We start from the raw sequence: 13994 nt of genomic DNA, 5'->3' as shown, positions 1-13994 counted from the left end.
CTCTCTCTGCTCAGACAGGCCCCATCCTCCCTGCAGCTTCAGAGCAGACATCCTGTTTGGTTTGAATCTGAGCCAGTGCCCTGATGAATGTGCCTCTTGTCAGCATCCTCCATCTCCAGACAGTTCAGATGAACCCCTGCTATTTTGCTTTGCAAATTAAGGGTACCCTGTGTAGTCTGAGAGCTGAGAATGGGAGGGGGGATGGAGGGAGGAATGGGACAACAGCCGTAGCTTAACACTGGTAGAAGGTGACTACGAAGACTTGGGACAGAGGAAAACCGGCTTCTTCCCAAACCATGCTTCTCTTTGGGCACCCACCACTTGTGCCTATTGCCTGCAGGTCAATGAAGTCAAAGGCTACTTCTACACTGGCATGATTTTCCGAAAATGCTTTTAACGGAAAAGTTTTCCGTTAAAAGCATTTTCGGAAAAGCGCGTCCAGATTGGCAGGATGCTTTTCTGCAAAAGCACTTTTTGCGGAAAAGCGTCCGTGGCCAATCTAGACGCAGTTTTCCGCAAAAAAGCCCCGATCGCCATTTTCGCAATTGGGGCTTTTTTGCGGAAAACAGTACTGTGCTGTCTACGCTGGCCCTTTTGCGCAAAAGTCTTTAGGAAAAAGACTTTTGCCCCAATGGGAGCAGCATGGTATTTCCGGAAAAGCACTGACAATCTTACATGAGATGGTCAGTGCTTTTCCGAAATTCAAGCGGCCAGTGTAGACAGCTGGCAAGTTTTTCCGGAAAAGTGGCTGATTTTCCGGAAAAACTTGCCAGTCTAGACACAGCCAAAGGGTCCATGATTAAGACTCTCACGAGTCTGCTGTCCTGCAATGAGCTTTTAATGTGACTCAGTCTGAGTTGTTCTGCTTTATAAAAGAAACCTGCCCAGCCTCCCTTCCCTTGGCTTGAACGACCCTGGGCTGAAGGCACACACACCCTTTGCAACTGCCCCCTCTCCAAGTAGTTCCTTCCCTCCTATCAGGGAGTAAGGTAGCATCTTGGGGGTAGGAGGTCACCCCAGCCTTGGTTGCTCTTTACCCAGCCCCTGCCTGATTTGCAGGTTGTTGCTCTGCTGCAATGCTGGGAGGCAAAAGGCATCCTCAGAGTGTGAAGCTCATTGTTCTCCCCCCTCCCTCCCCACAGGCCTATATTTAACCCCTTCCCCCGTTTTGCTGACATTACTGCTCTATGGAGTGGGGACCTCCTCAGGGCCACTGAGTGCAGCCTCACTAACCTTAACCATGCAGCCACCCCCTGCATCTCCCAACATGCCCTAGGGCAGAGGGAAGAAGCTCCTTTCCCCAGGTCCTGCTAGGGCTTGGGTATTTGCACATACCCCAATCCTAGCTTGGCATGGGCAGCAGCCAGGAGGAAGCCTGACTGGGAGACTGGGGAGCTCAGGCTCCATACACATTCCCGCCTTGCCCTCTTCAGTGAGAAGGGCTGGGGGTGGTAGTTCTTGACGCAGCCTGTGTCCCTTCTGCTGTGCCAGCTCCCCTAGTGTGTCTGGAGGAAGGAGTGCTCGCTGCATCCTCCTGGGCACAACCTTCCACCGACCCTTACAAATGCCTTTGCATCTAGCCTCCTCCTGACTGGAGATGACAACCCATTGGCCCATTTATGGGTGGTGGAGGGGCAGGGACTACAAAGGGACCCAAAGCATCCCTGCGGTTGTGCACTTTATTTCGCTGTGTACGTATTTCAAACAGTGCTTCTTGGGGGCCTCCTGTGGTGGTGGACTCTGCCTGTGTCATCCACACAGTCACATGCGATGCTTGGAATTCTTCCAGCTACCCGGAGACTGTTCTACAACTTTACTACCACACTGCTCTCCTCCTTCAGCTATAGCCACCTGTCACTAGCCTGGCCTCCGAGTACCCTGCTGTGGGTGGGCAAATGCTGGCCTTGGAGCCCTGCTTTCCTACTGCCTTGCACTCTTACAAGCCAAGCCAGCAAGCACAGGGAAAGGCACTTTGCAGCTACTACACTACCTAGGCTGGAGGTGAGCCATGGTCCAGTGTTCAGGTGAAGGGTGGGGCTGAGACCAGCCTGACAGTCTCTTCTCCATTCAGTTGCTGCCCTGTCCTTCTCTTAGCAGCTTCAGGAGGTGCCATGACAGAACCGATTGTTTATGGTTTGCTCCCCTGCTGGACAGCTGGAGAGAGAAGATCCTTGATGGATTTTTGAAGGGGTGAGGAGCATGTGTGGAGATACGCACCCAGAGTTTATCATCACAAGCGATTGTGCAATCAATGCTACAGTAAGGCAGGGCGTAAGTGTGCTGGGTTAGACAGATGTCTCTAGTCTTATCAGATGGGGAAGCAGGGAGGGGATTTTCTTTATAGAGCTGTGTCTTCAGCCTCAATCCGGGGTCCAAAAAGCTTCTCAGCGGTGGCTTTGCCATCATATTTGGGCAGGTTGCCACCAAAATCTGCTGGCAAGATGTCAGCATCGATCTCCTGATAGAAGGACTCTAGCTCCTCCCCATGCACAAAGACCTGGAGTGAGGCAAGAAGGAGTGACACAGAGCTGAGCATAGCAACATGCACGGGAGTTTCCAGACTCACAAATGGGAGCACATCTGCCTAAGAAGCATGCCACAGCCCTGAGGAAACCAGATGATGCCTGCACCAGTGAGTGACTGGTGTTGGCCCTCATCAGACTAACCAGGGGCTGCACAAGCACTCTTCCTTGCGGGGCAAGTTTGTTTTCCCAGCTGGTGCCCAAAGAAAATAGCTGCAGTGGTGATCTTAGCATGGTGATGATGCACATGGGCATGGTGAGCCTGATGCAGTGAGCAGGTACCCCCACCTCTTCACACACCCCTCCATGTTCGATCCATTTTCCTACAGGGGCCAGTCTCTGTACATAGCTGCCAGCTCCTGTGCCCAGCCGTTGCTGGGAAGAGCTCAGTAGAACTCTGGCTACAGGCAACACTGCAGCTCCCTGAGAGGCTGATAAACTAGGTTTGATGTTTCTCCATTTAGCGAGTCACTGCTTGTTTCCTAGTCTGGCACCAGCAGAGTCCGCCCAAGAGCAGAGAAACCACTGGCCAGAGACGCAAAAGACATCGCTCTATCCTGGGTTTTCTTTGCTTCATCCTGATTTGGGTCAGAGCCTGTGTGTTCCCAGATCCCACCACTCTCTGCTTCTGCAAGCACAGTTCATTCGGGCCCTTCCCCTACACTCACCCTCTCCAGGAGTTTGCTCTTCAGGAAAGGTTTGACCACGTTGTAGGTAGTGGTGAAGTACCAAGGCTGGTGGATGAAGTGAACGGCCTTGAATCGAGCTGGGAAGGAGTCCTACAGATCCCAAACCCATACACAAAGTGTTACATGGGCAGCGTGGGCATACCAAGAAAGCAGCAAATGGGAGGGGCAAGACAACTGTGGCATAGGTGGAAACGGTAACCCCAGATGGGCAATTTCTTTCTTCCTCATCTTCTCCCATCCCCCTATTCCCTGTTAAAACCCCACTTCTTGCATTCATCTTGAGGGCCTTTTTGTATTACCCATCTACTGCAGAATGTGCATCCTCTTCTGCCAATGCACAGAGCCAGTTGTGTCCTAAGGAATTGCTAGGGCAGCAGTGGCAACTCACGGTCCCCCAACCACAGAAGAAATACCTCTCTATAATCTGGTTTTCCTGGCAGGGGCCGCTGGATCCCTCTGTCTTTGGTCTGATTCCAAAAGCACAGAATCAGTCACATTCTGAGAATGAATCTTTGTCCAGCCCAATAGTATCTGAATTGGGATAATAGTGGGGATGGTGACTTTCAGAAGGAACTTTTTGCTGGGGCTGAGGGCATGAAAAGATGGTCTTGCACAGTGATGGCAACTAAATTTGCACTGCCACACGGGGCAAAGAGCAGCCCAGGGAATGCCACACCTGGTAGGTGGAACTGCATCTTTGCAGGAATTATGAACTTCTGTTGAACCTGTCGTACCATTCTAGTTTCAGCCTCTCTGTAAGATGCTGCTTCCAGCAACAATGTTTGTATCAGCCAGTGAGTCTTGGCTGCCCAGTATAATCCCTGGAGGGAGCCAGAACTGACTGAGGAGCACTCCAATACGGAGAGTAATGCCTGTCTATGTGGAGGCATATTCTCTATCTAAAATACCTTCGTGCTGCTATCCTGGACTAATCCCTTCCCTGGCCAGTCTGATTCCTCATGGCCCTGCAGATGCCTCGGGATTTGTTTGCCACTGTTTGAGTCCCCTTTCTTATGGGTAACTTAACCCTGCATTCCTGTCTTGTTGCTACTTGGGGGAAGCAGACGGATGGCTTCACCTGCAGCATATCCACCATCTTCTTGAGCTCAGAGGGTTTGATGCCCGACGCCTGCTGCATGGTGAAGCCCGTGAAATTCTCAATGATGCAGAGTCCATTGATCTGGGTCTCTTCATTCTCCAGCAGCTTCTCTAAGATAACGCAATATGCACGAAGAATCTGAGCCGGAGGAAGAGAGACAGAAATCATTATCATGCAAGTGCAAGGGCCTGGCTGAGTCCAGCCTCTATGGATCCTCTGGCATGGTTCCGCAGAGTCAGAGTATTAGCCCGTGTCCCGTTCAAATTCCAGCTCTGCCAATTACGTTATGCCTGCCTGTATTATGTTTTCTTCCTCTCGTCTTATCCACATTATGCAGCGTTGCTGTGTGCTGTTAAACTGCTGCCCTGTTCCACACCAGTGGCCCATGCATTTCAATGCTACATGAGCAATTCCCGCGTATACAGAGCCAAATTCAGAGGGAAGTCTAAGATGGGGCACCATATGAATCCAGACCAGTCAAGAGAACATGTAAGTTGCACTAGTGCAGACTCACCTGACCTGCTGAGTGTACTTGGGCAAGTCCTTTCCCCTGTCTGTGTAATGGGGACAGCAATAGTGACCTAGCTTTGTAAAGTACTCTGAGCTCTGCAGATGAACCAAGCTAAGTGCTGTTAGCATTGTGACACCTGCTTCTCCTGGCCTGCAGAGTGCATTCAGGGTTCCCTTAGGCTGGAGCATGCTCTGTCCATACAAGCAGAGCTGCCTGGGATATTACTTACTAACATCAAGCTTGGGGGAAAGAGCTTTGCGTAGACCTTGATGCCCAGAATGGGAGGGGTGGGACCCCATCCTCATTTCCTGCAGGAAAGAGGAGCCTGGGATCTGACACCCTTTGGAGTGCATGGGAAGTGGAGCTCTGACATGTCGGAGCAGCACGGCTGAACTGACCTCATCAAAGGTGATCTCCTCGTAGTCCCAGTTCTCAATGTTGAAGAGCATCACCACCCGGCCGTATTTGTCCCTGCTGGCCAGGATGCCAGGGTAGCCAGCCTCAATGGTGCTGCGCACAGCTTCAGGTGTCAGGTTATCAAAGAGTTCTGGGTACTGCTGACGGAAGTTTACATAGCCTGGAGTCAGAGAGAGAGAGAGAGAGAATGCCGGGGTCTGGGATAAGAACAAATTCCCTTTCCTGATGTCAGCACCAGGACCTGGCTCTGACTCCCAAGGAGAGGAGATGAATAGAGAGCCAGGGAGTTTGGTTCTAGATGCTGCTGGATTTTGTGTGTGCCCGATGCAGGATAGGGTGCAGTTGCCTAAAGACTCACACCCAAAACTCCAATCAGGCCTGGTCCATGTCAGTCACAAGAGGGCAGGGAACTCTCAATTCGCTGTACAAGTGAATGGTCCTCCACAGGGCAAAGCGCTATCCCAAGAGGAATCTACCAGCTGCAGTCAGGCCAATGCCACATAAGAATATAAGAAGGGCCATACGGAGTCAGACCAATGGTCCATCTAGCCCAGTATCCTGACTGCCAACAGTGACCAATACCAGATGCCCCAGAGGGAGGCAACACAGTAGGTAATCTTCACGTGATTCCTCCCCTGTCCCCCATTTCCAGACAAACAGAGGATAAGGACACCATTCCTACCCATCCTGGCTAATAGCCATTGATGGACTTAACCTCCATGAATCTATCTAGCTCTTTTTTGAACCCTGTTAAAGTCCTAGCTTTCACCACATCCTCTGGCAAGGAGTTCCACAGGTTGACTGTGCACTGAGTTCTACTCAGCTGAGATTCAGAAGTACCACCCAGAACAGAACATTTCCCTTCTTTCCTACCTGGTACCCTGAGTTTGAAGAAGCCTAATTTGAAACCAGTGCAGCTAAAATCCTGCTCCCGTCTGATGCATCATAACTCTCCCCATTTGGCAGCCACAGTTGTCCTTCACCAGCACTTTCTAATTTCAAGAGCCCCAGCTGCCCTCCTCCCCCCCCCCCAATGGTCCCTCTCAATCTTGGGAGCCTGCTTAGTGGTTTTGATGATGTAGGGTTGTTTTGTTCCTTCTCTGCTGGGTGACTTGCTGCACTCTCCTATAGCCAGACCCTACCCCCAAGTCCCGCTGTCCCTGGCATCCTGTAGCCATTAAAAGCTGTCAGGCATGAAATGAGGAGAAACACCCTGGGAAAATGCCAATGGACAAAATGCCTCTTCTGCCAGCAGCTTCTGCTTCTCTTCCCATCCAGCACCACTAATTACTGCCTCGTTATCCCAGACACAGAAACAAAGGAGCCCAGAGGCAGAGCCAAGCAGCGCCCAGAGGTTTGTGGACCTGGCCACCACAGTCTGGGGCCCCCTTTGCATCACCCCAACCTGCCTCCGCCAGGTCAGAACACAGAGACACTTCAGTGGCCACTGTCTGTTGGAATCCTAGGGCAAGAGCTTCCAGAGGAACTGAGTGCCTCACTGCTCCGGCCTGTCCCTCTGGCATCATTTGCTTGTCCCACAACCTCCAGTCCTTCATCCCACCTCTTACCCTTTCCCCTTACACCCGCACCCTAGCAGCAGCTGGAGTCACTGGGGAAAATGGCTACAGGATCCTCGCCACCGTCTAGAGAGTTGCAGGACATCAGCACTCCGCAGGGTGTCAGACAGAGGGGATGGATCCTGCATGGTGCCCCATAATAACAGGCCAGGGGTGGCCTTGCCCCCAGCTTGGGGCCTAGGGGAACTTAGGAAGAGGAAAGGAGTGCTGCACCTTTCAGTAGCTCATAAGCTCTGTTGACATCGAACTTGCGGGCACGGATGAAGCGAAGGAAGAAGCTGTCATCCTTTCCTTTCACCTTCTCTGCCACTGCCTTGCACAAATCCTCGCCCCCGCTGGCTCTCTCATGCACCAGCTCCCGGAGCTCCTTCACGGCTGACTCCCGCTTCTCCTCTGTCTCGTTCAGCTCGTCCTTTGCCTAAGGGGTGGGATGGCAGGAGACAGGGGCCTGATGCAGCAGTAGCAGTACTTAGATTCAAAGTGAGGTGCCTGGACCCACAACTACATGGCCAAAAGAAAGCACCCCCAAAGCGCAGGCCCCTGCTGGTGACTTCATGTGCCATTTACTCGTGCTTTACTGGTTCCCAGACACTCCCACTTCGACTGTAGGAGAGAGGAGGCCTGGCAGCCTGTCCAGTCACCCTGGGCCCAGGACTCTTAGGCTGTGTCTAGACTACAAGCCTCTGTCGGCAGAGGCATGTAGATTAGACAGATCAGCAAAGGCAAATGAAGCCGCGATTTAAATGATCGCGGCTTCATTTACATTTACATGGCTGCCGCGCTGAGCCGACAAACAGCTGATCAGTTGTTTGTCGGCTCGCTGCTAGTCTGGACGTTCCCCCTGTCGACATCAAAGCCCTTTGTCGGCAGCCCCGTTATTCCTCATGGAATGAGGTTTACCGGGGCTGCCGACACAGGGCTTTGATGTCGACAGGGGGAACGTCCAGACTAGCGGCGAGCCGACAAACAGCTGATCAGCTGTTTGTCAGCTCAGCGCGGCAGCCATGTAAATGTAAATGAAGCCGCGATCATTTAAATCGCGGCTTCATTTACCTTTGCTGAACAAACAAATCTACATGCCTCTGCCGACAGAGGCATGTAGTTTAGACGTACCCCCAGTGTCCTGGCCTCCAAGCCTCCCATGAGGGACTGGCCACCTCTTCCCCTGCATTAGCAGCAGCTGCAAGAAGAGGTGGCTTAGGATACCTGAACTCCAAGGGGCAGTTCTAGATTTGACATTAGTGAGGGGCTATTACTGCTCATGAAATGGGTATCTGGCCGCAGGTAGGCAGAACAGAGTCAGGTATCACTAATTACTCCCTCGTTGTGCCAAACACAGATGCCCTCTTCCCTGCTCTTTGAATGCCCTTCTGATTAACCTAATCTAGTTAAGGCGTTTCCATGGCACCTCAGTCCTGACTTAAAGCATCTTTGCAGCCCTACATTGCTGCTATCCCAGTTCTGGGGCTTCACCTTGCTCTGCCAAAGACCCTGCAGCCTGCCTTGTTGCCCCTCCGCCCCCCCCCCCCCCCCCCCCCCCCAATTTCACTATTCTCCTTCCTTGAGTTTTGTCAGATCCCCTTGAGAGGCGCCAAGATGCCTGCTCCCCCTTGGCCTGTGTTTCCCCTCCCTCCCTCTAGAGTGGTGTTGTGCTCCAGGCCCTGCTCTGGGGTGGAGGAGTTGGGACGTGTCTCTGCCTTGCTTGGCAGATTCCGTGGCATGGCCTAGCCTGTTCTCCGAGTTCGCCTGTGACCTACTGGCCACATCGCTGCACAATTCCCAGGTTACGGAGGGAGGCAGCTGTGCTGGTGACTCTGTGGGGATTCAGTGTCCCATCGCTCCTTAAATGAGAGGAAGCCGGCAGAGTAGCACCCTCAGACAAAGGATCCATTGGGAGGATTTCCTCTGCGATCAGAGCAAATTAATCCCCTTCCTCACTCTGCCAGAGGGCACCCATCCCACACTCCAGTGCAATGCCTTATCCCTCTCTTCTGTCATGCCTTTCCCTAGCTGCCTCATGGCTGAGACTGTGCCTCCTGCTTCTCCCATACACTTGACTTGCCCCTTCTTCTTTCACCGCCCCATGGGTTCATTTGTGGGGGCAGCCTTTTCCTGCTCCCTCAGAGACACTGCAAAGGGATTGCATGCATGCCCTGGCAGGGATGGGGTTAAAGCACCACCCCAGACAGCCACTTTTCCCTGCGCTCTGCTAGCAAAGGGTCTGAGGAGCCTCATTAGCAGGTTGCCAAGTGGCCGTGGAGGCAGGGTACAAGCCACAGGAGAATAGACCACCGTGCAAATATATTGTACACAACCAGGCCAGCTGTTGAAGGGCGCTCTGCCCCAGCTGTGTACTCAGAAGCATCTAGCAGCCTGCATGATCAGCAGCACTGTGGAGGTGGGGAATGACCACGTCTTGTCTGTGTAACAGGAGTAATGTGGGGCAGGGAGCGCCGATAGGTAGTAGGGGATGGTGAGCAGAGGCAGAGCCTCAGATGGTTCAAAGAAGCAGATGTCCTGTTCCCACCTCCTTAATACCTTCTGCTCCCTGCTTCCCAGCCTCCTGGTAATGTGACTTCCCCACAGGCCTGGGCTCCCCTGCCACCTTGCCATGCCGTGGCGCTCACCTTTTGCATGGTGTGCAGGGGGACTTTGTCACACTTTCCAAAGACGGGGCCGTGGTCCTTGGTGGTAAGTCGCTCGAGTTTGGTGCGAAGGGCTTGCTCCTCCTCGGAGACAATCCGGAACGTTCCAGTCTGGGAGCAAAACCGCAGCTAGATGAGACCGCCTGGCAAGACTCGCCCTAGTAAGTGCCCCGGCCCTGACTGGTCCAGGCCTGGGGTGGGTCTGTGCATCCAGCAAGCCCTGAGAGCAGAGATGCCTACTGTGCCCAGAGCAACATCCTGAGATGCCAGCTCCCTGCACTTATCCAGCAAAGGTAACAGGGCCATCATGGGAGTTGGGGGGCCTCCCTCAGCCTGGTGGAGGTATTAGGATCTGTGTTGGGGTCAGGAGGGGGGATTCCCTCAGACTACAGGAGGTAATGATGTCTGTGTTGGGGACAGGAGGGGAAGGGCTCCTTCAGACCATGAGAAGGGGAAGGATTAGGTTCCGGTTTATATAGGGAAAGAGGTTGCAATTGGACCCGTGTCAAGGTTGAACAGGGAGAAGGTTCCCTCTGCCACTGTTTAAACTCCTGCACTTAGCATGGACTGACACAGTAAAACTAGTTTATATGTGAAAGAAGCCTTCAAGCCTGTGAGACTGGCAAATGCCTTTACTCCTTACACACAAACCCCTCGTTGACACATGTGATTACCCAGGCAAATGGCCTGGCTTGACTTTGTGGGTGCCTTTGAGGAAAACCCTGAGGAAACATGGTCCTTGCTGTGTCACTGTGGGCCACACGAGTACATGGGGCCAATGGGAGTTGCTCAGAGAACAGACTTGGCCAGCCATGAGAGGTAGTAGTTCTGCCACCCAAGAGTGGCCCCCTAAAGCTCTACAGAGAATGATTTGGGGGTCTCACTGTTAGCTTGAGAAACAGAAGGCACTGGTGCCACCAGAAGTGTTGGGGAGAGAAAGGCAGGGAGGAGATGAGTTTCCCTGATGACTAGAGCTGTAGGCTCTATAGCAGGAAGAGAAATGGGCCTGGAAGGTGACAAGGTGTGGATCTGATTCAGTCATGGCAGCGGGATGCCAGCAGGAATGTTGCAGTCCATGGCACTGAGCTATTTCCATGGCTTCCATAATGTGTGAGCTAACACTTCAGCCATGACTGGTGCAGTGAACACCACATAAATACTTGCGTGGCAAGCCACTAGATCACTCCACCCCACCATCACCTTTGAGAACAGCATCAGTTGGTGGGTATGCCCATTAACATCAACAGTGATCCAACCTGACTGCCAGCCCGAGACACCCCCCCACCACCCAACTGGTGGGGGAATTGGGGAGTCAGGTTGCTGTGCACTTCACCTGACCCTGGCACTCTGGATAAGGAATGTTTACAGCCCAGCTGGCTTTCCCCGGCTCTGTTAGAGAATGGAGAGCAATGGCCAATTCTTGGCAGAGTTCTCTGTTCGTGCAGCTGGAGAGGGGACACATAAAGCTGAGCAAAGGAAGTACTCACTATTGCAGACATGCTGCTTCCTTATTGTCCACGGGACACTGAAAGAGACAAGGAAGAATCCCACATTAAAAGCTGGAGAAGCATTTCCAAAGTGTTTCCCAACACCTGCCCTGAATAACAGCCAGGTAGCTGTGCCCTGGTCTGAACTCAGCCTGCCTTGCACCCACTTCTACAGGAGTCAGGAGAGAAGGTGAAGAATTTGTCTGGAGATACTATATAAATAGGATGCCAACCTCCCCCATTCTTAGTTGAGATAATAATGCCACCTTCTGCCCATGGAAATCAAGAGATTCTATAAATATTAAAGGTTAATGTTTGCCAAAGTAGCCCTTGAATTTGGGTGTCTCTCTTCAGGCTCCCTGTGCTTCATTTTTCAGGGATGCTGAGCTCCTCGCTGGAGTTTTGGCAAACTCTGTATTCTGAGCGAGAATGAGATCCTGGAGGGCATCACCACAGACTACATGAGCTCAGTCAGTCAGGGTCCATCTTGTTCATTCATGAAAGATAAACACCTCTGTGGTCATGAAGCAGCTGGAGTGATTCGAGGCAGCAGACCAAATTCAATAGTGAATCCTGGTCACATGCCACCGGAGGTATGTTGTGCATATGTTAAGAAGAATGTCAGCTAGTCCCACGACCCGATAGGTTTCTGGTGGATACCTCACACAGCTCTACAGTACCTCTAGAAAGCTAGAAGAGTCTTTCCAGGCTGGCCAGTCGCATGTTTCTTGCAGCCAGGGGTGCCTAGTAGGGTTGGTCAACTCCCAGGAAGGCGCCTTCCCCCTTCTAACTCCAGGGCTCTCCATTCTCTATGACAAGGGTTACACCTCGTCCACAAGAGTTTTGCAGGAACATGAAGAGGAATGCACAGAAACCCCTTTTGTAATCTGAGCCAATATCTTAAGTTCATTCTCTTGATGTGAGAGCAGCTCCCCCGACCTGCCTGAAATTTTATGAAGAGCAACAATATGTTCTATTTCTATCAAGCTCTTAATCCCAAAGGAGCCAGAGTGCATTCCAATTCATGGAGCAACTTTCTGACTTCATTGGGGCTGCTGCACAAGTCTAACTGGGGCTGTGTCCAGACTCCATGCCTCCGTCGACGGAGGCATGTAGATTAGCGAGATCGGAAGAGGGAAATGAAGCCGCGATTAAAATAATCGCGGCTTCATTTAAATTTAAATGGCTGCCCCGATCTGCCGATCAGCTGTTTGTCGGCAGATCGGGAGAGTCTGGACGCGATGCCCCGAAAAAGAAGCCTTTCTTCATCGACACAGGTAAGCCTCGTGAAACCAGGTTTACCTGTGTCGATGAAGAAAGGCTTCTTTGTCGGGGCATCGCGTCCAGACTCTCCCGATCTGCCGACAAACAGCTGATCGGCAGATCGGGGCAGCCATTTAAATTTAAATGAAGCCGCGATTATTTTAATCGCGGCTTCATTTCCCTCTTCCGATCTCGCTAATCTACATGCCTCCGTCGACGGAGGCATGGAGTCTGGACACAGCCTGGGAGAAGAACTTCCCAGTCTGTCTAGGAATTGTTTCATTCCCCCACGGACAAGTGGGTAATTCAGTCCTGTGGTACCCGGTACCATGCTGCCAATGCACTTGGATCCTGAACTGGAGAACCCCCTGCTATTCCTGCCTGAATAGTAGGTCATCTCTGTGCTTGGACCTCAAATCACTAGATGTCAAAACAACACAGCCTGTCTTCCATGCATGATCCACTCCTTCAGGTTCCTCCATTCTCTGACAGTCAAAAGCCCCTGTTTCATCTTATTGCCCAAATCCTAGCTGTGAAGTTTGAATGCATGTTTTGAATGCATGTCTGAATGCATGCATCCTAGTTTGAATGAATGAAAGAGCAAATTATTCTCCTGACCAACTCCCACCCACAGACAGCAGGACTCCTTTCATTATGGTTGTGCCCAGCACCCTATTCTCTCCCGGAAGCGGGTTGATGTTTCTGCTTGACTTGCTGTTCTCCTCTTTGAAAAGTCAGATCCATTTCCACAGAGGGACCAGTTACTGGGGCTAGCCTAGGAGCTGAACAGAACCAGCAGGGAGTGTTCTGAACAGACAAACAGACCTTCCCTCCTCAGAACCCAAATGCCCTGTTCCCAAAGCTCCCAGGAGCAGCTGCAGGTAACTCAGGGACTGAGGCACAGCCCAGATAGGCAGCCACAAAAGGCAGCTGGTTGTCAATACGTAACAGGGAGGATGAGCTGCAAACACAAAGTTCTCCGCCAAGCTCCTTAGAGCAGCTTCTGCTGCAGGAGGGGGACTGGTAGGCTGCATAGGGCTTTCTGTCCAGTAGGTCTCCCAGCCCGTCCTGTCAGTGAAGCCAGTCTCTCTAGAACTATTCAGGTCAAAGCCACTCCATCCATGACAGTGGTTTCCCCCGGTTTGTTGTCTATCAGACTGGGAAGGGAAGGAAGGGGAGCCGTCTTGCTTAGGGCATTTCAAACCACGACTGGACTAAGCCCCAGAGAACTGGTTGTATAGGGCACGATCCTTTGTTGACCTTGGGAGCAGGCAGGGGGCCTGGTTTAACATCTCGATTACTATGAGCATGAGCCTCAGAATCGCGAATACTTACCGGGGAGATGCAAGAAGCCAAATCGTCCTGGAGGGGTCAGCGTCCGCAGCTGGGGGGCACCGGAGCAGAGACCTGACACAGACTGTGAGGGAGCAAGCAGGGCTGGAGTGGAGCAGGGGGAAAACCAGGCGAAAGCTTTGTAGAGTCACCGGGTTGGGATTAGGCCGTCACAAGGCATCACTCACAGCAGCTTTTTAATTAAGTCAGCTCAAAACAGGCAAGGGCCCCCATTAAAAATACAAAAGGCAGATGAGGAGTGGGAGGGAGGGAGCAAGTGGCCTCTTGGCTGGCAGGGGTGGGGAGAGGGGGAGCCAGCCAGTGGGCTCTTGGGCCGATTAGTGAAGTATAAAAGCTTCTTATTGTGTAACTGGGCCTTGCTCATTAGTGTTCGGCAGCATAGAAAGGAGGGGGGTGGTGGCAGAGGAAATGGGCAGAGTGCCACTCCCTGC

General features: G+C 52.3%; 1 protein-coding gene across 1 annotated transcript; it reads right to left on the bottom strand.

Moving 5' to 3' along the window:
• Positions 1–1643: 1643 nt before the first annotated feature.
• On the bottom strand, positions 1644–13740 carry RLBP1 (retinaldehyde binding protein 1). The gene is made up of 8 exons (XM_006139291.5): positions 13546–13740; positions 10948–10985; positions 9443–9571; positions 7029–7233; positions 5220–5398; positions 4290–4448; positions 3191–3301; positions 1644–2497 (listed from the first exon to the last, which is right to left on the bottom strand). The coding sequence occupies exons 2-8, from the start codon at positions 10957–10959 to the stop codon at positions 2339–2341; spliced, it is 954 nt and encodes a 317-aa protein (XP_006139353.3). The 5' UTR covers positions 10960–10985; positions 13546–13740; the 3' UTR covers positions 1644–2338.
• Between the last annotated feature and the right edge of the window lie 254 nt (positions 13741–13994).

This window comes from Pelodiscus sinensis, chromosome 14 (assembly GCF_052426305.1).
Source record: "Pelodiscus sinensis isolate ZL-2025 chromosome 14, ASM5242630v1, whole genome shotgun sequence".
Lineage (NCBI taxonomy): Eukaryota > Metazoa > Chordata > Testudines > Trionychidae > Pelodiscus > Pelodiscus sinensis.
This window is presented reverse-complemented; position numbering and strand designations above follow the sequence as displayed.